This window comes from Erinaceus europaeus, chromosome 3 (assembly GCF_950295315.1).
Source record: "Erinaceus europaeus chromosome 3, mEriEur2.1, whole genome shotgun sequence".
NCBI lineage: Eukaryota > Metazoa > Chordata > Mammalia > Eulipotyphla > Erinaceidae > Erinaceus > Erinaceus europaeus.
This window is the reverse complement of record NC_080164.1, coordinates 15,282,382-15,307,407: the sequence shown is the minus strand read 5'-3', so window position 1 is coordinate 15,307,407 and position 25,026 is coordinate 15,282,382. Positions and strand designations below refer to the sequence as shown.

The 25,026-nt window shown below is 54.6% G+C and overlaps 1 protein-coding gene across 1 annotated transcript in view; it reads left to right on the top strand.

The window, feature by feature from the left end:
* The first annotated feature begins 4,812 nt into the window (after positions 1-4,812).
* ADCY3 (adenylate cyclase 3) overlaps positions 4,813-25,026 on the top strand; it is a 59,286-nt gene continuing 39,072 nt past the window's right edge. The window contains 1 exon segment of the mRNA XM_060186674.1: positions 4,813-5,840. Coding sequence (XP_060042657.1) covers positions 5,152-5,840 — 689 coding nt within the window. The 5' untranslated portion in view covers positions 4,813-5,151.

Below are 25,026 nucleotides of genomic sequence, written 5' to 3'. Positions count from 1 at the left end.
GGGCCCGGGTTCCAGCGCTCGGGGAAACGGGACATTTCCATGGAGGCCTGGGGGTTACTCAGCAATCGCGTTGCTTCACACTCCGTGGGCATCTGCTCTGCCTGGGCCTCCCTGTCTAAGCTGCTGCAGAGAGAGGTCAGATGCTGCCCAGGGAGCCGCAGGCCTGGTATAGGGTCTCTGTGACACAAGAGACAGTGAGTGCTGACCTGGGGGCCTGGAGTTCCTGTGGCCCTGGCCGGGACTGGGAATGTAGTGCCTCTGAGCCTGCCCCTCCGTGTGAGATGGGGGACAGTGGAGTCACATCCAATTCACTAAAACAAAGAGACAGCACACTACACAGGGCTTGAAGGCCTGGGAAGACCCAGGAAGTGGGTCCTACCAACCCAGTTGCCCTGCCACTGCCATCACACCCCACCCCCCCCAACTGATGCTGGCAGCCTGTGGATTGGACCAAGGGAGCTTTCCTAGAAGCTTGGTCCAGGTGGTCCTCACTCTCAGGGATGGACAGTCCTGGGTGACTTGTAGGGTCTCCCCAGTACTGACACGAACCAGCCACACACTCATGACCACTGCTCACACTGACACAGGCACATGCAGCACTCTCACAAGCACTCACTTGCACACACACAGAGTGACCCAAGGAGTGACAGAGTCAGAAGCCTTAAAAGAGGCAGATGGGGCTGGGCAGTGGTGCAAGGACCCAGGTTCAAGCCCCCTCTCTCCACCTGCAGAGGGAGAAGTTCCACAGGTACTCTCTCTGTGTGGAACTCCCTCTGTGTGTCTCCCTCCTCTCTCTGTCTCCCTCCTCTCTCAATTTCTTTCTGTCCTATCAAACAAAATAAAAAGAGAAAAAAGAAAAGAAATAGCTGCAGGGAGTAGTGGATTCACAGCTCCAGCCATAACCCTGGTGGCAATGAGACAGATAGAGAGGAGAGAGAGAGAGACAGAGAGAGAGAGAGAGGGAGAGAGAGAGAGGGAGGAGAGAGAGACCCAGAAGGATATAGCACTGGACTCTCAAGCATGAGGTCTTAAGTTCAATCCCTGGCAGCACATGTAGCAGCAGAGTGATGTCTGGCTCTTTCTCTCTCTCCTATCATTCTCATGAATAAATAAATTCTTTTTAAAAGAGGGGGGAGAGGGAGGGGGGAGATAGAAGATGGGTAGGAGGGTCACAGGGCAGAGAGACAAAGCAGTGGCAGGAGGCTAAGGCGGTGGAGCAGAGAGGGTCCCAGACACATGAAAAGAGAGGCCTGGGGACATGGAATCCCAGCCCCAGGCAGGTGGCAGTGGAACCCAGTAGTCAGAGCCTTGAGGACAGCAACTCCCACTCGACCTGTTCTGTGGAGACTTGCCAGACACCTGGACTCCCCTGCACTACCTTCTCCCTCCTGAAGTTCCTGGGCAGGGGACAGTTCTGTGTCACCACATCCTAGGGACACTGAGGCTGAGTCAGGGCTGGATTCATGGGTGACAAACACCGGCAATTCCTGCAGGTGACAGAGAGCCAAACCTCTGAGCCAGCAGGAGTCGATGAGGGGTCTGGGCTTATAGGGGACACACAGGGCCCTGTGCCACATCCCTCGGGACCACCTGAGCCCCTGGCCCTTCTGCACCAGGTGCCTCCATCCCTCGCCCCACAGAAGTTGCTGGGAGTGAACGCCTCAAGCTGAGGAGGCCCTTAACCTATGACAGAAGGTTCTTTCTTCCACCTGCCGGTCGGTCGGAAGTTCTGCACATCTGCTCAGCAGGCCCAGACCCCTCTCCCCAGCAGTGACCACCTCCACGTGCCCCTGTACTCTAGCTTTCCTGCACAGCGAGCTGAGCTGGGGCTCTTCTCTCAACTCAGTCCCCAACAGGCTCCCCTGATGCCCAGCCCAGGGGAGCTTCTCTACTCCTCCCCCCCAGGACACCAGGCTTGCTCTGATCTATTGTTTGCTGGATCCAGGAGCCGCCACCAGTTCCCCAGGGGCTGAGCCACGCTTGTTTATCCAATGACAGTTCATTCTCCACACTCGCTACAAAGACTCAAACCACACAAACAAAAGGTGTCGGAGGCCAAGGGCAGAGTCCAAAAGTGGACACCCTACAAGCTTCTGCCCCAGCCTGGGACTCTGTCTTCACTTTAGGACACTTGTCTCAGGCAGGTCACCTACAGAGCCAGCCATGTGCATCTCAGAGAGGCTTCCTGGGCCTTGGCATTCTAGAATATTCTGGTGCCTGTCAGCTGTCTGGACTCGGTCACAGATGTGGGGCTGAGGGACCAAGGCACATCCCAGGTTTGGACCTTTAAGTTCTTGGTCCAGGTCATTCTCATCGACTCATGAGGCCCACTGACCCCCGGGGGCTCGGGGGGATAGCCAGTACACTTGTCCCTTTATCCCTGTCCTGTTCTGGGGGTGCCTGGGTCCAGGGGAAGCAGCACTCAGAGAAACAGGTGGCCTTGTCTCTGCCCCCTGCTGGGTGCATTTCCCCCAATCTCTTTCCCAGTCCTCGTGTTCTGGAATGTTCTGAGGGCCCCAGCCCATAGTGAAGGGCCTGGCCCTGAGACAGTGGTCAGGGAGCAGAGCAAGGGCCAGAGTGCCTTCTGCCCACTGAAAGCCTTTGTCAGGCTCCAGCCACCTGAAAGGCTAATCTTGGAAGCTAATCTGCTACCTGCCTCTCATTCCCCAAAGGCTCTGTTTTCAGGTCACTCTGGCTGTTCCCTGTGGAGAGACCTAGAGGGGAGGGGCTGGTGGGCTCCTATGGCCTACCCATGCCAGGATTGTCCAAATGTCCACTGTGCACTGGATAGTTGCCCCCGGCAGAGAGAGGAGGGGTGCAGCAGGGCAGGGAGGTGGGCTAGAGACCAGGCCTTCTACCAGGGCTGTCTGTGAGGAGCCTTGCCTCAGGGTTGAGTCAGGAGTATGGGCTGAGGCTTGGGGAGCAGCAGAAGACCCATCAGGGGACCCAGAGGGTGGGGAGCTGGGCATGGCCTGGCCAGGCAGGGAGCCCCAAGGGAGAAGGCCCAGGCCTGGCATGTGTGTGGGGTAAGGGGGAAGCACTGACAGGCAGTGTGGGTGTTGGGATGCTAAAGCGGGTGCCGACAGTACTTATCAGCTATTTCCTTTAAAAGCAATTTTATTTATTTAAATAAATAAAATAGATAGAGACAGACTGAGAGGGAAGAGGAAGATAGAGAGAGAAAGAAATTGAAAGAGAGAGAGAGAGATGGAGAGAGGAGGGCCTGCAGCACTGCTCCACTGCTCATGAAGCTTCCCCCTGCAGGTGGGGACTAGAGGCTTGAACGTGGGCCCTTGCACACTGTAATGTGTTCGCTCAACTGGGTGTGCCAGGACCCCCCGCCCTTTTTTCTTTAAATTTTAGAGACAGAAAAAGACCACAGCACCAATGCTTCCTTCACTGTGGTGGAGTCTGTGTTCAAACGTGGGTCTCCATCCCCGCAAAGCAGCGCTCCTTCTGTTGGCACCACATGGGCCAGGTGACAATTTAGAACAAGCAGCCAGACTCCTAACACATGACAACAGTCGGGAAGTATTGTTTCATTCTAAGCAGCCTGGAGTGTGAGTCTGACTCCCCGCCTTCCCCCAAGGCCCTGCAGAGCCAACCCCCGGCGGCTGGCCCGCCTCTCCCAGCACCCCAGCTCCCTCGGGGCGTACGCTGACGTCTGAGGTTCTGGAAAAGACTCAGGAAGGACTTTCAGGTGCTGGAGGAGGCCTCTGGGCCTGGAGCAGTCCCTCCTCTCTGACCCATTTCTTCTGCTCTCCCCAGGGGACCGGGTCCCCAAAGACTGACCTACCTCAGCGACCCCTCTGCCAGGGCTTCTATGCCCGTGGTTCTCATCTTGGCAAGACGGTCTGGTAAAGCCAAGGACGGTCGTTGAGTGATTTATACTAGGTTGTACAGGACGGTTGGGGGGGGTGTTTTGTGGATCGAAACACGTGTCCATGAGGCCGAGCTGGGGGAGGATGGCGGGGTCGGGGGGGGGGGGGTCTCAGGCGGCCACTCCCACCCGCTTCCTTCCAGAACCCGGCTTAGCTGTGGGCCCTTCCTGGGACCCGGGGTGGGCGGGGACACCGAGGGCGGCCCCCAAACCTCAGCCTGGGGCCCGGGGGCCGGAAGGAAGCCAAAGCGCAGAAGGGGGCCCAGGGGTGCTCCCACCCCCGCTCGCCACACCTGCCGGAGGCCCCGCCCCGGGCTCTGGTCCCCCAGCGGGGCCTGCGGTGGGGAGGGGCGTCTTCCCCCCCCCGCCCCCGTCTCCGGGCAGCTCTCCGAGGGCGGGGCTGCGGGCGGGCGGGAGCGCGGGCGCCGCCTCCGGGCCCAGGGCCCCAGTAAGCCCCGCGCCGCACCCGACTGGCATCCCGGCCCCGGCAGCGGCGCAGAGGATGCTCGCGGGCTCCCCCGGCCCCGGCCCGCGCCCGCACTCCCGCCCCGGCCCCGCGTGCGCCCCTCGCCGCGCCGGCAGCGCCCGGAGCCTCCGAGCCCCGGGGGGGCGCCCCGACTCCGCCGCCGCGCCCGCCCGCGCTGCCCGCGCCTCTCCCGGCCCAGCGCGGGCCTGACGCGGGGGTCGCGCCCCGGCGGCGGGTGGGGGCATGGCGCGGGCGGGCCGCACGCGGGGGAGCTGAGCCTGCCCGGCCCGCCCTGCTCCCCGCGGCTGCAGGTCCGGCACAGGTACCGCGCGCGGGGGGTGGGGGGACGGCCGACCCCAGGGAGGGTCAGGAAGCCCCCGGCCCGCACCTTCTGGCCCTCAGTCTCGGGGTAGGGGGCGCGGGTTCCCCGGGGAAGGCGGGGAGGGCCAGGGATGGGGTGCGGGGGTGCCGGGTGCAGGGTGGCGGGGAGCTGAGCAGCCTGGCGTGGACACGACCTGGGCGCGTGTGTGCGCGCGTGAGCGAGGCAGCGGGGGCGGCTGCAGCAGGCCTGCTCGGCTCTTGCGGGGTGCTGCGGGGTGCGCAAGTGCCGCCACCGAGCCTGCCCTCTTGAAGTTGCAGAGCTCCGCCCGCCCCGTGTCCCGCGGCCACCGGCCCTGGTCCGCAAGCCTCCCCAAGGTGTCGCCCCGCTAAGGCGGCATCGCCTTCCAGAACCTTCCACCGTCCAGTCCACGGGGCCCCTGCTCGACCACCGCCCGCAGCGGCAGAGGACACCCCACCCGCCAGCATGCCGAGGAACCAGGGCTTCTCCGACCCCGAGTACTCGGCCGAGTACTCCGCCGAGTACTCGGTCAGCCTGCCCTCCGACCCCGAGCGCGGGGTGGGCCGCACCCATGAGATCTCCGTGCGGAACTCGGGGTCCTGCCTGTGTCTGCCCCGCTTCATGCGGCTGACCTTCGTGCCCGAGTCCCTGGAGAACCTCTACCAGACCTACTTCAAGCGGCAGCGCCACGAGACCCTGTTGGTGCTGGTGGTCTTCGCGGCTCTCTTCGACTGCTACGTGGTGGTCATGTGCGCCGTGGTCTTCTCGGGGGACAAGCTGGCCCCGCTGGCCGTGGCCGCCGTGGGGCTGCTGCTGGACGTCCTGCTCTTCGCGCTCTGCAAGAGGGGGCTGCTGCCCGACCGGGTCACCCGCAAGGTGGTGCCCTACCTGCTGTGGCTGCTCATCTCCGCCCAGATCTTCTCCTACCTGGGCCTGCACTTCGCCAGGGCCCACGCTGCCAGCGACACGGTGGGCTGGCAGGCCTTCTTCGTCTTCTCCTTCTTCATCACGCTGCCGCTCAGCCTCAGCCCCATCGTGGTGCTCTCCGTGGTCTCCTGCGCGGTGCACACGCTCGTGCTGGGGGTCACAGTGGCCCAGCAGCAGCAGGAGACGCTGCACGGGGTCCAGTTGCTGAGGGAGGTGAGTGCTGGGCTGTCTGTCCCCGAGGTGGGGGGCTGTCAGAATGCAGCTTGGAGGGGTCTCTCAGAGGGGCACTCGGCTCCCTCAGACCCCTGGCTTGGCTCTGGTTTGCCAGCACATGGCCCTGGGGGGGGGGGGCGCTGGCATCGGGCGACATCGGTCTCCGGGGCCACTCTGTCACCTGTGCCCAGCCCAGACAGGTGGCAGGCAGCTTTGGCCTGGCTGTCCCTGGCCAGGGACCCCCTCCAGGAAGACTTTCTGTGGGGGGAAGCAGGCTCCCTCAGCCTCTGCCTGGCATTGAGGAACGTGACTGGTGGCTGGTGTGGCCTCAGTGTTCCTCTGACACACAGGGAGTGTGTTTGTGGACAAAGTCATGTGGAGTACTGTGTGTGGTGGGGGAGGGACAGGAGAAAGATGGGGTGCCACTGTGCTAGGCCCCATTGCTGCTGCCAGGAGCCCCGGGAGCCCCAAGCAGGAGGATGAGGTGGAGACAGGAGCAGGGAAGGTAGTGGTTGCCCCAGAGGGCATCTTGTGCCAGGAGGGTGGGATTGTGGTGTCAGCTGAGCCAACAGACTCCAGAGGACTCTCACTGAGAACGGAGACCCCAGCCAGGTGATTCCTGGTCGTCTGGGCGTATTACCTGTTTGTCTGTGGCTTCATTTGGCCCATGAGCCCAGAGAGGGAAAGGGACCTGCCTGAGGCCACACAGCATCCATTTCTCCACTCGTAGTTCTTGCCTCCTATTACTCTGTCACTGCCTCCTCCAAACTATTACCCTCCTGTCTCCCGGCCCCGGGGGCTGAGTCTCCCGAGGCCCAGCGGTACCATCAGTAGTTGATGTAAGAGGAAAACATGGGTTTGTCTCTGTGTTGACTCAGTTCTGGTTCCTGGACCCGTTTCCCGCTCTGGCTCCCACAGTACCCGCTTGGGGAAGCTTTGTACCTCTCTGTGACTTCCGGGTGGTGTTTCTGCCAGTGGAGGACCTTGCTGGAGGCTGGGGAGGGTCACTGGGAATCAGTGAAAGGCACAGCCTGGGGGCACATGGCTCAAATTCTTCTGGCCCATTCCTCAATCCCAAGGTCCCCGGGTCACTTGTCTTTCCCAAACACTCTGCTGCCCATCATGGAGAAAACAGAACCTCTCCCCCTTGGAGCCCCAAGGCTGAACCCACGGTTGCTGATTTTGCTAAGAAACCAACTCCCCAAAGATTAGGAAGCAGGAGGGGGAAAAAAAGATTGAAAAATAAATAAAACAAGAATTAAAATATGAGCATCCCAGGAGAGCATGGAAGTGGTGCCCTGGCCGTGCCTTGGGGACTTGGGGGGGTTGGGAGGGGACCCTCAAAGGTCTGGTCGGGGTCCTGAGATAGAATGCAGCCTGCAGTAGGCCATGTTCCAAAAGTTTCTGAGTCACTTGTTTGGGATTCATGTGACTTTGGGAAAGGTGCCTCAGTTCCCAGGCGCCCCCCCACCCCAGCTTCAAGGCTTCTCTGCTTCCGTCTCTCTGAGTAGGGTGCCAACTATACCCCTAGATTCAGCTATGTCCCACTTGCCTGCCGGCAGCTCCTGTGGGAAGGCTCTTATTTTTCCTGGGGGGGCAAAGCAGAGAGATACCAGGTGACCAGCGCCCCACTCCAGCCCCAGTCGGAGCAACACAGAACTGCCTCTAGAGCCTGCCCCCCCCACATCTTTCTTATTTCTTTAAAGAGTGTACCTGCTTGCGTGATAGAGAGAGAGAGAGAGAGAGAGAGAGAGAGAGGCGCAGACAGATACACACCAGAATGCTGCTGTGGCTAGTGAGGTGCTAGGGATCGAACCCAGGACCTCACGCTTGCAAGGCAGGTCTTGACCCACACGCCCCTCCCTAGCCCCCCTCCCTTTCTCTGAGGGTTGGGGGGGGGTTAGTGAACCTAGGTTCACACAGGTGGATACTGGATTGGCAGGGGGTGGTTTTGATGTCTTTGTCCTTATCTTCTGTGCCCCTGGTGCCACAAAACTACTCATCACTGACGGGACAGCCTGCCTGGGCACCGTCCAAGGAGGGTGGCTGATTGGGATTCCCATGGGAAGAGGAGCTGGAGTGGCGTGTGTGTGTGTGTGTGTGTGTGTGTGTGTGTGTGTGTGTGTGTGTTACAGTTCTAGTCTCAAGTCGGGGTGTGCAGAGTTCACATCTGGAGTAGGGTGTGGCGTGCGGGGCTGAGCTGGTGCCTCAGTGAGTGAGGGACTGGACCTACCAAGAGCAGTGAAGGCTGAGCAGCCTTTATCAGTGCTCAGAGCCCATGGTGGGGGGACCTTTTGAGGGATCCAGCCCCTGAGGACCCCCATAGGCAAGGGCCCTGTCGCATGGCCTCACTCACCCTGGACAGGCCTGACTCCATTTCTAAACAGTGATGGACAGGGAACAGAGGATGGGGGTCCCACACATTCCCTGAAAGACTTCTTTCTCTGGAACTCAAGCTTGCTCCCTTCCTGCTTCTCCCCCCCACCAACCCCCTTACGGTACCAAGCAGTGTTGGTAAAAATGTGTGCTCTGCAGGTGGAGCCCTCTACGCCTTTTCTCTTTCTTAAAATTTTTTTAAAGTTTTTTTAAAAATATTTATTTATTTTCTCTTTTGCTGCCTTGTTTTATTGTTGTAGTTATTATTGTGGTGGTTATTGATGTCACCGTTGTTGGATAGGACAGAGAGAAATGGAGAGAGGAGGGGAAGACAGAGGGGGAGAGAAAGATAGACACCTGCAGACCTGCGTCACTGCCTGTGAAGCAGCTTCCCTGCAGGTGGGGAGCCGGGGGCTCGAACCAGGATCCTTATGCCGGTCCTTGCCCTTTGTGCCACGTGTGCTTAACCCGCTACGCTACTGCCTGACTCCCTCCTTTTCTCTTTTTTTTTTTTTTTAGTATTTTTTTCTTTATTGGGGAATTAATGTTTTACATTCAACAGTAAATACAATAGTTTGTACATGCATAACATTCCCCAGATTCCCATTTAACAATACAACCGATTTTTTTTTTTTTTGGTTCGAGCCCCTGGCTCCCCACCTGCAGGGGATTCGCTTCACAGGTGGTGAAGCAGGTCTGCAGGTGTCTTGTCTTTCTCTCCCCCTCTCTGTCTTCCCCTCCTCTCTCCATTTCTCTCTGTCCTATCCAACAATGACGACATCAATATTCCCCTCCTCTCTCCATTTCCCTCTGTCCTAACAATGACGACATCAATAACAACAACTACTACAACAACAATGAAAACAGCAAAGGCAACAAAAGGGAAAATAAATATAAAAAAAAAAGAAAAGAAAAAAAAGAAATAGAGAAACAGAAAGGGCAAGAGAGAGGGGAGAGAGCTACAGCACTGTTCCGCCATCCACGAAGCTTTGGCTGGTACCTTGCAGCTGGGAGGAAGTCGACATTTCTGGAGTTTTTAAAGGCTGGTTCCCTCCATATCAGTCTAAGCAAATAACAAGTCTCACCCCTACCCTGGCTGGTGGAGCAGGGGCATCGCCCTTGGTGTGAGAGGGGAGAAGTGACAGCCGTCTTCTCAGCCTGACACCAAACCCGGGGGCCATGTGATCGATGCTGGGGTCAGGGCATGCCTCTGTGTGGGGAACTAAGGCCTTCTGTGACTGCAGCAAACTGCAAGGCTTAGCAGCGGTCTGAAATAGGCCATGTATAACTTTTATGCGGTGCCAGGGAGTGAACCTAAGACTGTCTGTGTATGAAACCACCTGGCAGTCTCCCCAGCCCTCTCCCATGTGGTAGCAAGGACTGAACTGAGGGCCTCACTTGTGATAGTGTGTACACTCTACCTGCTGATCTATCTCGGATCTCTGGGGCTTCTTGAAGGTACTCATTCTCTACAAGAGCCAAATATCCAGGGGTCAGATGGAGGCTTACCCAACAGAGAGCACACAATTCCATGCACAGGGACCGTGTTCAAGCCCCCGCCCCAGTTCCCGCCTGCAGAGAGGAAAGCTTCAAGAACAGTGGAGCAGTGCTACAAGTGTCTGTCCTCTTTGTCTGTCCTGCTCTAACTCCCTTTCTGTCTGTGTAAAAAAAAGCACTGGAAACACTGGAGTCATGCAAGCACTGGGCTCTAATAATAACTATGACGGCAAAAAATATTTTTTAGGGGCTAGGCAGTGGTGCATTCGGATAAGTGCACATGTCATCCTGTGCAAGGACCCAGGTTCGAGCCTCCAACTCCCCACCTGCAGGAGGAATGGTTCATGAGCGCAGAAGTAGGTCTGTAGGTGTCTATCTTTCTCTCTCCCTCCTCTCTCAATTTCTGTCTTATGAAGTAAAAATAGAAAGAAAAAAGGAAAAAAAAAAAAAAAAAAAAAGGCCACCAGGAGCGGTGAATTCATAGTGCAGGCACCGAGCCCCAGCAATAAACCTGGTGGGAAAAAAAAATCAAGCTACCACATTCTTTCTGATTTTTTTTGTCAGAACAGTCCAGAATCAGAAAATGCATGTAAAAGGTGACAGCTCACTGTCAGTCCACACAGGCTTGTGTTGTCTTAGGTTCCTGAGAGGGATGTTTCCTGAGCTTTTCACACCTGCACGTCTCCTGGCCCATTGCTGGTTGGGAAGGCCCCGGCCTGCCTCCCATCATGGCCTCAGCCTGGCCCTTCTCTCTACACATCCGCTGGAGGTGTTGCCGGGGTTGCCTGGCTCCGAGGTCTCTTCCTGTGCCAGGAGGTGGGCATCTGCCTGTCAGACATGTCAATTTGTCTCTCCCAGAGAAAGGAGGAGAATTGACTGAGAGTGAGTGGCCTCCTACTCCGAACTGTGCCGTGACATGATTTTTTTCTTCAGTATGATTATTATTAGTAGTAGTAGTAGTAGTAACATGGGCAAGATTATTCAGAGTTGCTACATTTCGTGTGAGGAATTACGTTCCATGTTGTGATTCCCTCCACAGCCATCACCTCAGGTCGTGAGGCATTACCTTCAGGATGCCCTGCCTTTGAAAGATGCTTCTCTTCAATCTGGCTTTTGCGCCTGTCCATTCAGTCGACAAGTTTTATTGGATTTCTTGCTTTGCGAATGCTCTGTCGACACATTTGAAAACCACCTAAACTACCAGAATCCAGCACCCTCAAAAGCAGTTTACTTGAGAGTGCGGGAAGTCAGATCGTAGAGTTTGTGATTTTGGCAGAAGATGCAAAGTGTGTCATTTCTTCATCTCTTAGAGCTGTAAAGCCTTGAGCTGCATTTCACACCCTAGTAGTAAGCATGGTACGGGCCTCGATGGCGCTTCCTGTGGTAATGCAGCTTCATCCATTTCTGAGCACCAAAAGCAGCAGCGCCCATTTCTGTCTAGAATGAGGCTCCGTGACGTAGTTGTTAACTCTGCCTCTGTTCTGCTCTCACCTCTCCCCTCTGGCTCACTCTCACTCAGGGTCGTTCGGTGTGTTTCTGGCTAGACTGAGGCTGGTGTCAATGTCTCAGTGCTGATCCAGACGGTTCGGCAACAGTCTTTTGAAGGGTTTCTGTCACCCTTCCAGGGCAAAAACCGGCACCCCTTGGCTGCCCGGTGAGAAGCGGCCTTCTGGTCTAGGGAAGGAGCAGCAATGGAGGGATTCTTATTCTTAGCAGTGGGGGAAATCCAGTCACCCAAATGCTTCAGGCCTGCTTTTAATCTCCTCCTTGGGAATGGTGATTTGCATAAACTGTGCAGATGAACAAGTGAAGTGGAATCCCTCACCCTGCCCACTTGTCTCTCCAGCTTGAGTGATGTCATGCCTTCCATCGTTCATCAAGTATGTCAGCAGGGCTGGAAGCATTGCTCTAGGCAGAGAGGTCGGGGAATGACCAGCTGGGGATGCCTCCTCTCTAGGGGCCACGGGGTGAGCCAAGCGATGTCAGTGAGAGAAAGGGAGAGAAGGGGGGGAAGGGAGAGGGAGAGTGTCAACCTACCTAGAGAAACAAGCTTCCAGAGAGTCAGCTGGTCACTGAGTTGGGGTTTTGAAGGTTGAGTAGGAGTTTCCAGCTGACACAAGGATGAGTTTTCTGTTCCAAGTCATAAAAGGTTCTTACTTGTTTGGGATGGATGGTAATTGCTGTTCAACAGGACCGTGAGCTAGAGAGATGAGGTGCAGACAAACCAGGCAGTAGAAAGGCCAAGGAGTCTGGGCTCTATTCCAGAGTGGTGTGGGGGTGCCACTGAAGGGATTTAAGCAGGTGACAGGGTCAGGGATGCCCGCTGGTGGAGGGGGGCCCGAGGGTAGCTCCCCCAGCAGACCACACACTTTACATGGGAGATGGACCTTCCGTATGACCCAGTAATTCCTCTCCTAGGGATATATCCTAAGGACTCCATACCACCCAAACAAAAAGATCTGTGTGCACCTATGTTCATAGCAGCACGATTCGTGATAGCCAAAACCTGGAAGCAACCCAGCTGTCCAACAACAGATGAGTGGCTGAGCAAGTTGTGGTCTGTATATGCCATGGGGTACAATTCACAAAGACCCTGGCTTGAGCCCCCGGTCGCTACCTGCAGGGGGAAAGTTCTGCCTCTTTCTTCTTTCTCAATTTCTGGCTGTCTCTATCCAGTAAATAAATAAAATAAAAAATTTTTCAAAAAAAAAAAAAGAATCAGGGTGAAATTAGGATCCAGTGGTGGGGAGTAGCCTTGGAGGATGGGGCATTGAACCTGGAGCCTCAGGGATCCCAGTCCTTTGTCTTGTCACTACACTGTCTCCCTGCCCCAGATGCTGGCGCTTTCTGTGCTGCATTCACCTAGTTACTTGTCTCACCACCAGGGCTTCTGCATGCACGGTTTCATCGTTCTGAGCCGACTTTTCTAGATAGAGATGGGGGAGTGGGGAAGACACATCACAGCACGAAGCTTTCTTCAGTGCTGCAGCCTGAGGTCTGCCTGGGGCTCGAACCCGGGCCAAGAGTGTGGCAAAGCAGGCGCCTCCTTGGGGAAACTGTCACTTCAATAAGCCTTTTTTTTTTTTTTTTTACTTTAATTTCTTTGGTCTGTTAATGAATCAGATCCAGTTTGTTCTTTTTATTTATTTACTTATTTTTATTGCCACCAGGACTTGGTGCCTGCACAATGAATCCACCACCTGGTGCACATTTTTTTCTTACTTTTTATTATATAGGACAGAGAAAAATTAAGGGGGGGAAGGGAGACAAGGAGAGAGACAGAGAGACACCGCTTGTAAAGCTCCCCCTGAAGGTGGGAAGTGGGGCTTGAACCCGTATAGTGTGGACTCAGCTGGGTGTGCTACTGCCTGTCTGTCCCCACATTCATTGTCTTTTTTTTTTCTTATTCTTCTTACCTTTATTTATTGGATAGAGACAGCCAGAAATTGAGAGAGGAGGGGTGATAGAAAGGGAGAGAGACAGAGACACCTGCTTCACCACTTACAAACCTTTCCCCCTGCAGGTGGGGACCAGGGGCTTGAACCTGGGTCCTTGCACACTGTAATGCATGCTCAACCAGGTGCGCTACCACCCCCGGCCTCCTCTTCATTGTCTTTTCTGTGTAGACAGCTGGTTCTCTCCCCCCGGATTGTGACAGACTCCTTTTAGAGAAAGCTTCTCTCTTTCCTTTAAATACTTTTATTTATCTTCATTTTAATGCAAGAGAAACACACACAGACACACACACACCAGGGCACTGTCCAGCCCTGGCTTATGGTGATGCTGGCGGCTGAACCTGGGACCTCAGAGCCTCAGAGCCTCAGGGCCTCAGGCTTGACAGTCTTTTTGCATCACCATGATGCTGTCTCGCCAGCCCCAGAAATTGTTTTCAATGATCAAATTCTGTATAATAAAGAACCTTTTTGAAGTAGGAGAGAAGGAATTGATAACCCTGTTCTGGCCAGTTGCTTTTGTGCCCCACTTCTTGCTGCTGAAAGATCTTTGCTAAACTGTGTGTATAACCCCCTGCTCGAAGCACAGACATTCCCCTCTGCTTTAAACTGGTTTTCACGAACTTCATCTTTAGTGACTGCACCGTCTGAGGTTGGCAAAATGTACCGTAATTAACTCGGCTGCTCCGACTCTGTAGGCACTTGGTTATTCTTAATGAATTAATCACTTCTATTTAATCTGCAGCTTATCTCTTGCATGTCACACCAGGTGGCCACTTCTGTCCTCTCTGTCCGGGCTTTCCCCCCTCTCATCCCAGTCCTGGCCGAGACTCCTCTGTGTGGTTCTGAAGAGACCTGCTGCCCACGGTCTGGCAACCATTTCTCCCCTTCCACCTTCCTCTCTTCAGGGACACCTCCTGGGCTCTAACGAGGACAGTAATAGGTGGCAGAAGCAGCCCTGTGCACCCCTGCCCTGCTGCTGGGCGTCAGCATGGGCTGGAGTTTGTGGCAGGGGCCAGTCTCCCTTCACATGTCAGGGCCCCATGACATCAGCTTGGTGGCAGCTGAGTCAGTTCTGGGCACCGAAGGCCAGGATAGTCACCTGTCCCAATGTCCTGGTGGCCTTTGGTGGGTTCTCCCAGCAAGAACGCTTGTCACCCATGGAAATGGGGCCCTGAGAATGGGAACAGACATATGATACAGGAACAAAGATAAGAATGAAAACAAAAGAAAACTCTGGTGAGGAATTGACTGTAGAAAATAGCGAAAGAGCTAAAAAAATAAAACTATAAAAGCAAGGTAGAGGAATAGGCTTCCTTGTATGTGCAAAAGTTCATAACATGAACAAAGAAAACCCAGCAAAACATGAAGAGTAGCATGGAACAGCCAGGCAGGGGTTCTCACAGGAACGCAGGCTTGCTTGGCATGCCCAGATCACATCAGTGTAATTCAATATATTAGCAGACTAATGAGGAAAACCCAGATGATCAGCTCAATAAAGATGGGGGGGGGGAAACATTTGATGAAGTCCATGCCTACTTGTGATAAAACCTCTTAGCCCATTAGAGAACAGAAGCGGAATTCTTCAACCTGAAAGAAGGTTTCTGTGGAAAACCGACGTTCTAGGTAGTCGTAAAAATATGGGTGTGCTCCCAGGCAGGGCTGGGACCGACGATGTCTTGAAATTCCCAGGTTCCCTCTGTTGACCCTGTGCTTTGTGACTGAAATCTACTGGGAGCAGGGAATGTGCACAGCACAGAGGAAGTGTCTGCCCATCCTTGCTGCCCCATTTTCGCATCCCTGGTGTCTAGTGAGACCGTGGTGCCTGGGTTCGGCGGGGTGTGAAAGAGATGCTGAGGAAGAGAGTGGCATCCGTGACCAAGCCCCACGTGGCCGTGCTTCCTGCTCACGGAGCTTGCGCTGAGTGTAAGGGACCCAGCATTCTGAGGAAAATGGGCATCCAGGAAGCCTCATCTCTCAGCCTCTTCTCTCCGCATAGTGGTTACGCAGAGACTTTCACGCCTGAGACTTCGAAGTCCCTGGTTCTATCTCCAGCACCGTCATAAGCTAGAGCTGAGCAGTGCTGGTGCTCTGGTAAAACAGAGAGAGAGAGAGAGAGTGTGTGTGTGTGTATTAGTGGAGCGTTTGCACGCCAACCAAACAGGGGAATAAAAACAGCTGCCTTGTTTCTGTGCAGCTTCCCCACTGCTTGGGGACGAGTGAGGTGCCGCAGCAGGCTGTCTCGTTACAGTAATCTGGGCATGTGAAGCAGACGTTAGGAACTATATAGGTAGAAGGCAAAACTCCACGGCAGTGGTAGGAAACTTCGACTTTCCTTACAACAGAATTACAGAGCAAATAGATAGCATCCTGAGTCCAAAGAAAGCCTTCAAGGTACGAGCTTCACATTTTAGTTCCTCTGTTAGTGCGTCCTGCCTTCCCCCACACTTGTCCGACTGGGGGACCTTCATTTTCACTTTGTATTATTTACGCCTCAGTTATTGGCATCTCTTCCAACAGGCTGCTCTTGAATAATCTCCTGTGAAAGGAATTGGTGGCCTGGCATGTAGTTATAGAGCCGGGCACTTTGGGAGATTTCTCACGGACCAAGAAGAAGGCAAGAAGCAGGCTCTTGTCACTACGTGTTTCACTTTTTCATTATTTAGTTAGTGATTTTTCCCCAAGAGCCCTGCTCACCCCTGGTTTATGGTGGTGTGAGGGATTGAACTTGGGACCTCAGAGCCTCAGGCATGAAAGTCTTTTGCATAGCCATTATGCTCTCCCCAGCCCCTTCTCGCACCTTTGGATTAGATGTCCTAGCTAGTTTGATAAAGCAAGACAAAAAGTCTTATAAACAGGAGGGAAAAAAAAAAGAAGAAGAAGCAAAACTGTCTATTCTCAGAGGATAACATCTCTGTAAAAAAATCCCAAGGAGCCCACTTAAAGCCTGCCAGTGTACATTTTACATGGCCAAGGCTTCCATGATTAATCTTTTGTTATATTGTCTACTTAGCTACAAATAATTGGAAATTGGGGAAAAAAAACTTGTAAAGTGGCATCCTAAGCCATGAAATATTTAGAATTCAATTTAACAAGCTCTGTGCAGGATGTCTACAGCAAATGCCACGGAAACCACTGTCAGGAATGAGAGACCCTGGTCGGTGGAACAGCTGTAGAAAAAGAACAAGTCTTGTTGAGAAGATAGCAAGCCTTCCCAAACGCCGAGACATCCAGTTCGGTCCTAATGAAAACATTCTCACTTGGGGGGGGGGGGGGGGGCTGGTTTGAACTTGACAGCTATAAGATTTATGTGGTCACATTAAAGGTAAAACATCGTTTTACATGAGAGCACAGGGCCAAGAGATCCCTCACAGGGTAGGACATCTGCCTGGCTGTACATGTGACCCAGGTTCGAACCTTGGCCCCTGTGGAGTGCCATCTTCCAGGGAGCAGCTCTGGTGGTCTGTCCGCTCTCTTCCTCTCTGTCTCTCTGAATCTCAATGACACATCTCGGAGGGGTGACGTCTGTGTGACACGTGGTGTGTTTGGCCGTGTGACTCCCACCGACGCAGGCAGGCAGAAGGGGGCTTGTCCCTTCACTCTTGGAGGCCATTACCCCATGATTCCAGGTTCCTGCATGTCACAAATCAGAGCCAGAGGCTTGGGGTGAGGCCGCTGGGCTCTGTGCCCAGAGCGTGTCTGAAACTGGAAGGGAGGTCTCCTCCCGGCAAGTCCTTCAGAAGGGTGGACTGTGTGTGTGTGTGTGTGTGTGTGCGTGTGCGTGTGCGTGTGCGTGTAGGAAAAACAAGTGCCAGAGATGAAGTTCTCTCAAACTCATGGAGCAAACACAGGCTCCAGGGTGGGAGCACAGTGGTTCTGGTCTCACCTGGGGACTGAATGACGTGGAAGACGCATGAGACATAGTTTACACACAGACGGCACTGCCGTGGCAGTGGTCCTGAGGGCGTGCCAGGTGCCGGGCAGACAGTGAAAGCATGAGGAGGGGCAGCCGAGAGCAAAAGGCAATGGGCACAGGGCAGAGGATAAGTGGGCAGGGGTCAGATGAGTGCTGGGCATCGCCATCTCCTGACCCTGTACAGTGACCCTCTGCAGTCACCCGAAAGGAGGGCCCTTGGAGGACTCCCGGGGTGGTGAGCATATGGATGTAGATTTTAGGGGTGGAGGTCAGGGGTCAAGGGCCCCAGAGAGGGCAGGGCTGCTCCAAAGCTCTCCCCTGACTTTCCCAGTTGCATCTCTTCCAGTAGGTCATTGTTGATATCGTCCTTTGTAATGATTCTCCAGTGGCTTCCCGTCACCGCTATTCTCTGCTGAATTGGCTTCCCTCATCTTTCTGACAAATCCCCTTTTATTGGGGGGGGGGGCTATTACTGAAGACAGCTATTTTTTTTACTGTTTTTATTATCTTTATTTATTTACTGGATGGAGACAGCCAGAAATCAAGAGGGAAGGAGGTGATAGAGAGTGAGAGAGACAGAGACATCTGCAACCCTGCTTCACCACTTGCAAAGCTTTCCCCTGCAGGTGAGGACTGGGTCTCCAAACCAGGTTCTTGAGCCCTGTGATATGTGTGCTCAACCAGGTGCGCCACCACCCGGCCCCCGACAACTATTTTTATCTATTTTTCTAGCATTTTTTAAATTGAGGTGTACTTTATATGAGGCACTGCTGGATGAGCTGAAAACCTTGTGCACAAACAGCACTGTAAGTTTCTACTTAGGTACAACTTAGAGGAGACCCCACAGCCCTGCCCACCCTCCCTGGGGCTCCCTGGGTGCTGTGCATGGTGCTGAGAGAGGAGAGAGACCCCACAGCCCTGCCCACCCTCCCTGGGGCTCCCTGGGTGCTGTCCATGGTGCCGAGAGAGGAGAGAGACCCCACAACCCTGCCCCACCCTCCCTGGGGCTCCCTGGGTGCTGTCCATGGTGCCGAGAGAGGAGAGAGACACCACAGCCCTGCCCCACCCTCCCTGGGGCTCCCTGGGTGCTGTCCATGGTGCTGAGAGAGGAGAGAGACACCACAGCCCTGCCCCACCCTCCCTGGGACTCCCTGGGTGCTGTCCATGTGGTGCTGGGATTTAACCCAGAGCCTGACACATGGTAAGGCATGTGCTGTATTCACTGAGCCATCACCTGGTCCCCTCTGAGGTATAATTGACATGCTAGTGTCTCTGATCTTCCCATTGTTGAATCATTTGTTGCCTCTGTCTGCTGTCACCAGAACATTAGCTCCATGGTAACAGGGCATTGTCCTGCCTTGTTCATTGTTAAATGCCCGGTGTCTCTGTGCGACAAGGAGAGGTATACATTGCATCTCTGAAGAAAAAAAGGAATGAATGAATGGCTCTGCTGGGACCAGGGAGGGCTGTTGGAGCTGGTCTGAAATAGGAACAGTAGTGCTAGGAAGACAGCATAGTGGTTGCTCCAAAAGACTTATGCCTGAGGCTCCAAGGCCCCAGGTTCAATTCCCAGCACCACCATAAGCCAGAGCTGAGCAGTGCTCTGGTGTGTCTCTCTGTATTTCTGATTCTTTCTCTCATTGAAATAAATAAAATACATATTTTAAAATAGGAACAGTAACTCACGTTTCCTGCTGGACAAGGAAGGGCCAGCATCATGCACCATACCTACCTTACCCACTTAAGCAAGGGGACTGTCACAGCGTGAGGTCCCTCCCAGGCAGCCAAGGGGAGAGAGGCCTATGAGCCACAGCGCCCTGTAGCCACACATCATGTCAGTGGGCTGGAATTGGCTTTTGTGGCTGGAGTGGACAGCAGCCTGATGCCACCCAGCAGTGACACTGGAGCCTGGGGCACAGGGCTGCCGTGCTCGCCTTCTCTGAGGGGTGCGTGGAGCAGGGCTGCCGGGCTCGTGCAGTGCACACCCTGAACAGCCACAGGGAGCCCCTCGGGTCAGGGAGGACCCAGAGTCACATGTGGACTGAGCTGGAAGTCTTTGTTCTGGAAGAGGGTGGACAGCCAGTGTGTGTGACCGGGACATGAAGGGGAGGCTGAGGGGAGCCAGCTGTTCAGTGGTACAAGCAGGAGGCTTGGCTCATGCCTGGTCCAGAGGGGTCCCCAGCACCCCCAGTCCCACAGTGCCGCCAGGAGACCCTGGAGGGCCTAGCACAGTGATGCTCTGTGTGCGGGCACGGCGGGGAAGGTCACCCTGCGAACTGCATGCTGTAGGCCTCCTCCCTGCATCCTCACTGGGCCCTGTGTCCCCAGCCCCCAGCCCCAGGAGCCCTGGCAGCCTCGCCCTGGCTCAGTAAAATGACAGCTATGTGGGGAGAACAGCCCATGGCTCAGAGGAAGGCGATGCAGGCCCACTCCCAGAAAAACTTTCTTGGTGTTGACAAGCAAATGAGACGGTGGGTGTATATGGGGTCAGGAGATAGAGCAGTAGGTAGAGCACGTGGCCTCCTGTGCATGGGGCCTTGGGTTCAATCCCCAACACCACAGACAGCATGGGAGAGAGGAGGGATTCTGTGACTGTGACGGGGGGCTGGTGCTGTGGTGTGTCCCCCTTCTTCTGTCTCCATTTTCTGATACAGGATTATATTTTGGGACCAGGGAGGTCAATCAGCAGCGTCGTGCATGCACGAGGCCCTTGGTTCATTCCCCTACCTGCCTCAGTAAGTAAAAGGAAGGGGGCCCTTCAGTGGCACACTCCTGGTTGAGCACACATGTTACCATGTGCAAGGACCCAGGTTCAAGCCCCCAGTCCCTCCCCACAATAGGAAAGCTTCACAGGTGGTGAAGCAATGTTGCAGGCATTTCTTTCCCTCTCCCTGTCTCTATTTTTTCCTTCCTTCTCGATTTCTGTCTCTCTCCAATAAACAATAAATTAATAAAAATTTGAAATACTTAAAAAAAAAAAGGGGAGGGGGACCATAAATCTGGAAACTTTAAAACCTCACCGAAGTGTTGTCATTGGGTGCTGACTTGCCTTCTTGCTGGAAGAAGAGGAGAAAATAGCCACCAGGGACAGAGTTGGTGCTGAGCCAAGCTGGGTGGTGGGTGACACATCTGTCAGCTCGCTTGTCATCTGCCCTGAGCAGCCTTCGGGGTGACCGCCGGGAAAGCTGGGCCTCAGAGCAGTCACGTGACTTTCTCCAGAGCACACGCAGCTCGACCGTGGCGTGTGAGGTGTGTTTCTACATAGCCCAACCTGTCCCACTCACTCATCTACCAAGAGGTTCTTCCTTGTGGTGCATGCCTGGGAGAGGGGGGCACTGGCTGTGGGGCACCCCTGGCCTCCTGGGCTGGGATCCTGGTTACCCATGGTGGTGGTGGCTCCCTTGCTCCTTCCTGCCCTGAGACACCTTGATTGGTGGTTTCCAAAACATCTAAATTGACTTTAATGAGCAGAAACAGCAGCTCTGCCTTCTCCCCGACGCCCAGCCTCCCCCTCGTCTCTCTCTGTCTTGGGGCTAGCTCTCTCCTCCCCACTCCACCCCCAGAGTGTTCTGGAATCTCCAGGCGGGAGGGAGCCTGCCCTGAGGGGTCAGCCTGCCCACCCCCCCAGGGGACAAACCCTGCTGAGAGCAGCCCCTGGTCCCAAGTCCCCATGGGGTACTGTGTCATGAGTGACTCATCACATTCCAGGAGGAAGGATGTTGTAAAGGAATGTTCTCACAGTTGTCTTTTCTGGGCTGGGGTTTTATAAAAACTGTGTCCAGCTGTGGGGGATTAGCGACAGCTTTGGCCTGCATGTTTATCCTGCATGTTTATCCCCTTGGGGAGAACCATCGCTTTCATTTGTTATTTTTAGAATTTTTTGTCCTCTGGATGGAGGGATAGACAGCTCAACAGCTGGGGTGCCTGCCTTGCCATGTGTGACCCAGGTTCAAGCCCTGGCACTACAAGGCAGGTGCTGTGGCACTGGAAGCAGCTCTGATGCTGTGGTCTTTCTGAGTGAATGAATGGATGGATGAATGAATGAATGAATGAAAAAAGCAGCCTGGCAGCAAGGAAATCAAATAAGAACTTATGTAAAGACAAGAGAATAAGTATTCTGAAGTAAGACTACAGGGCCTGGGAGATAGCTCACAGCCGGTAGAGCACACACATTGCTATAAGGACCTCAGTTCAAGTGTCGGGCCCCTGAACAGCACCAGGAGGATGCGTCTCATGGATGGCAGCATCTCTCCTCTCTGTGTCTCGTGCTCCCGCTCTCTCAAAAGAAATAACGCTTCAGATGACCTGGGAGATCGCTTCATGGTGTCTGACAAGCCCCAGGTTCATGCTTTCAGACCTCACTAAGAAATGGGGGGGGAGAGAAACATAGGGGGGCCAGGCGGCAGCACAGCTCACACATTCGTGCTCAAGGACTTGAGTTCAAGCCCCTGTTCTCCACCTACTGGGGGGGGTGGCATCGGGAGGAGGGAGTCTCATAGTGAAGCAGTGACTGCAAGTAGGTGTGTTTCTCACTCTCCCTCTGTCTGCTCCCCCACTCTGTTTCTCTGGGCAGGGGGACTGCATGGGGGAGCAGTGAATTTGTCATGCAAGCACCAAGCCCCATTGACAATCTTGGTGGCAATATAAAGAAAATAGATAAGGTTGGGCCATGGCGCAGTAGGTTAAGCACACATGGCGCAAAGCACAAGGACCGGCACAAGGAACCCGGTTCGAGCCCCCGGCTCCCCACCTGCAGGGGGGGTCATTTTACAAGTGGTGAAGCAGGTCTGCAGGTGTCTATCTCTCCCTCCCCCTCTCTGTCTTCGCCATCTCTTTAGATTTCTCTCTGTTCTATCCAACAACAGCAGCAATAGTAATAACAACAACGACAACGATAAACAACAAGGGCAACAAAAGGGGGGGAAATAGCCTCTAGCATCAGTGGATTCATAATGCAGGCACGGAGCCCCAGAAATAACCCTGGAGGCAAAAAAGAAAGAAGGAAGGAAGAAAGAAGAAAGAAAGAAGGAGGACCAGGTGGTGGCGCACCTGGTTGAGTGCACATTACTGGGCACAAGGACCTGAGTTCAAGCCCTGGTCCCCACCTGCAGGGGGGAAGCTTCATGAGTGGTGAAACAGGTTTTTAGGTCTCTCTCTCCTCCGTCTCCTTTTTCCCCTCACAATTTGTTTCTGTCTCTATTTGATAATATATAAATAAAATATTAAGAAAAATAGCAAAGAAGAAAGAGGCCGGCTTAAGGGGGTCTAAGTAAAGAGAAGGGTGGCTCAGCCACGTAGGTTCTGGGCCCCTATCTTGAAATCTGATGTGGGTGCAGGGGAGTGAAGTGAGGCGCGAGGCCTGCCGGGGCTGCCCTGTGCTCAGGCAGGTGTACGTCCCCCAGCAAAGGTGGACGGCAGGTGCTTTGTCGCCTGGCTCGCTGGCTGCCATCACAGGAGGCTTAGCGGGGGCCAGGGTTCAGCCAGGGCTCGGGGGGCCTGTTCACACCATGTGGGTGCAGGGAAGCCCCAGAAGGAGAAGGGACTACTTGTGCAAAGAACCCCCCTTCACCCTGGGTGGGAGCCCCCAAAACTTGCCCCAGGCGGGCAGAGCTGAAAGCTCAGTGTGGAGCCGCCCAGCTGTCCCTGTCACCCGAGGGTTGCCAGGGTCTCGTCAGGCTCTGGGCTGAGACGAGGAAAGAAGGAGGAGAGACACTATAGCACCCGTTCCACCATCCGTGGAGCTTCCGCTGATGCCAACCATGTTGGTGCCATGAGGCACTGAGGGCTCGAGCTCAGGGCTTCCCACTTGGTAAGACATGACCTCTACTGGGGGAGCAATCTCCTGGTCCGCTTCCAATCACTTTTGTCAAAAATCTACTTTTTTTTTTTTTTGATACCAGGGTTACCTCTGGCGCTCAGTGCCAGCACTATGAATCCACTGCTTTCAGTGGCCATTTGTTCTTTTTTAAAAAAATATTTATTCCCTCTTGTTGCCCTTGTTTTATTGTTGTAATTATTCTAAGTCATTGTTGTTGGATAGGACAGAGAGAAATGGAGAGAAGAGGGGAAGACAGAGAGGGGAAGAGAAAGATAGACACCTGCAGACCTGCTTCACAGCCTGTGAAGTGACTCCCCTGTAGGTGGGTCGCTGGGGGCTCGAACCGGGATCCTTACTCTGGTTCTTGTGCTTTGCACCACATGCGCTTAATCTGCTGTGCTACCGCCCAACTCCCTTTTTTTTTTTTTTCTTCCTATTTTATTTGACAGGACAGAGAGAAATTGAGAAGGGAGAGGAGATAGAGATAGGAAGAGAGAAAGAGGGAGTCGGGCTGTAGCGCAGCGGGTTAAGCGCAGGTGGCGCAAAGCACAAGGACCGGCATAAGGATCCCGGTTCGAACCCCGGCTCCCCACCTACAGGGGAGTCGCTTCACAGGCGGTGAAGCAGGTCTGCAGGTGTCTATCTTTCTCTCCTCCCCTCTGTCTTCCCCTCCTCTCTCCATTTCTCTCTGTCCTGTCCAACAACGACAACAACAATAATAACTACAACAATAAAAAACAAGGCCAACAAAAGGGAATAAACAACTAAAATAAATAAATAAAAATTTTTTAAAAAAGAAGAGAGAAAGGGAGTCACGTGGGGGGCACATCTGGTTGAGCGCACATGTTACGATGCCCGAGGACCCGGGTTTGAGGCCCTGGTCCTCACCTGTAGGGGAAAAGCTTTTAGAGTGGTGAAGCAGGGCTGCAGGTGTGTGTCTGTCTCTCTCTCTCTATCGCTCTCTTCCCTCTTGATTTCTGGCTGTCTCTATCCAATAAAGATAATTTTAAAAATATTTTTTAAAGAGAAGAGCGTGAGAGACATCTGCAGACCTGTTTCACCACTTGTGAAGCTTCCCTTCTGCACATGGGGAGCGGGGTCTCAAACCCAGGGCCTTGCACATGGCAATATGTGTGCTGAGCCAGGTAGGCCCAGAGAGAGCCTCACGCCATGAGGCTCTGAGGAGCACATCATGGACTCGGTGAGACTCACTGGGCCCCCGAGCTTACCGTCTGCTCAGAGCTGCGGGGACGCATGAGCGCAAAGTTCACAGCCACGTCATTTCCCTGGAAGCAGGCAGCTCAGCCGAATGTGAGTGCGCCCTGGCCGGCATCTTCACTGCGATTTCCTGAGTGGCTTAATCAGCGTCTGCAGCCCTGGCTGGGGGAGGTAGGCTGTGGTTTGTGGCTAAGTCAACGGGTGCTTCTTGGGGGTTAGGTCACAGAATCCCGGGAGCCGAGGGCAGGGAGGCCTTGCCCTCCCTCCGGTCCAGAGCCCTGGCTCTGCCTCAGGTCTGCTCCTGTCACCCTCCAGGACATGACACAGACTGGTGTGTGCTGTGACTTGGACATGGTGCTGTGAGGTGACCACAGACAGGGAAACCAAGGCCAGGGCAGGGCCTCTGGTCCTGGCTGTGCGTAGCAGTCGCCAGGGTGGGGGCATTTACGAGCATCAGTGCCCACCCCAGTGCTCAGCTGAGCCTCTCGGGGTGGGACTGTCCTCTCCCATCAGCAGCACCATCTCCTGGGGGAGCTTGGGGTGCACACAGCCCTCTCAGGGAGGTGTCTGGGGAGGTTTGGGGGGGCCCTCTGCCCAGGCAACCCGCGAAGATTCGCTATTTCACTGGAGTGGCAGCTGTTGGGATGGTGTGTGTTTGGGGAGTGGGCTCTCTGACCCCAAGAAGACTCCATAGGACTTTCCCCACTTGCCCCCATGTCATGGGGAGGGTCACTGAGGCCTGAGGAGACCACGTGGGAGAGCAGTGAGGTGGCCATCGGTCCTGGGAGCAGCTGGCAGCCACCCCTCATCTACTGAGGAACCCATTACTTGCAGACCTTGGTCGTGTCCCCTCAGCTCAGCCCCAGTGGCCAAGTACAGACACTGCAGGTGCTTCCTGCTAGGTAAGGGGGTTGGGGTGGGGG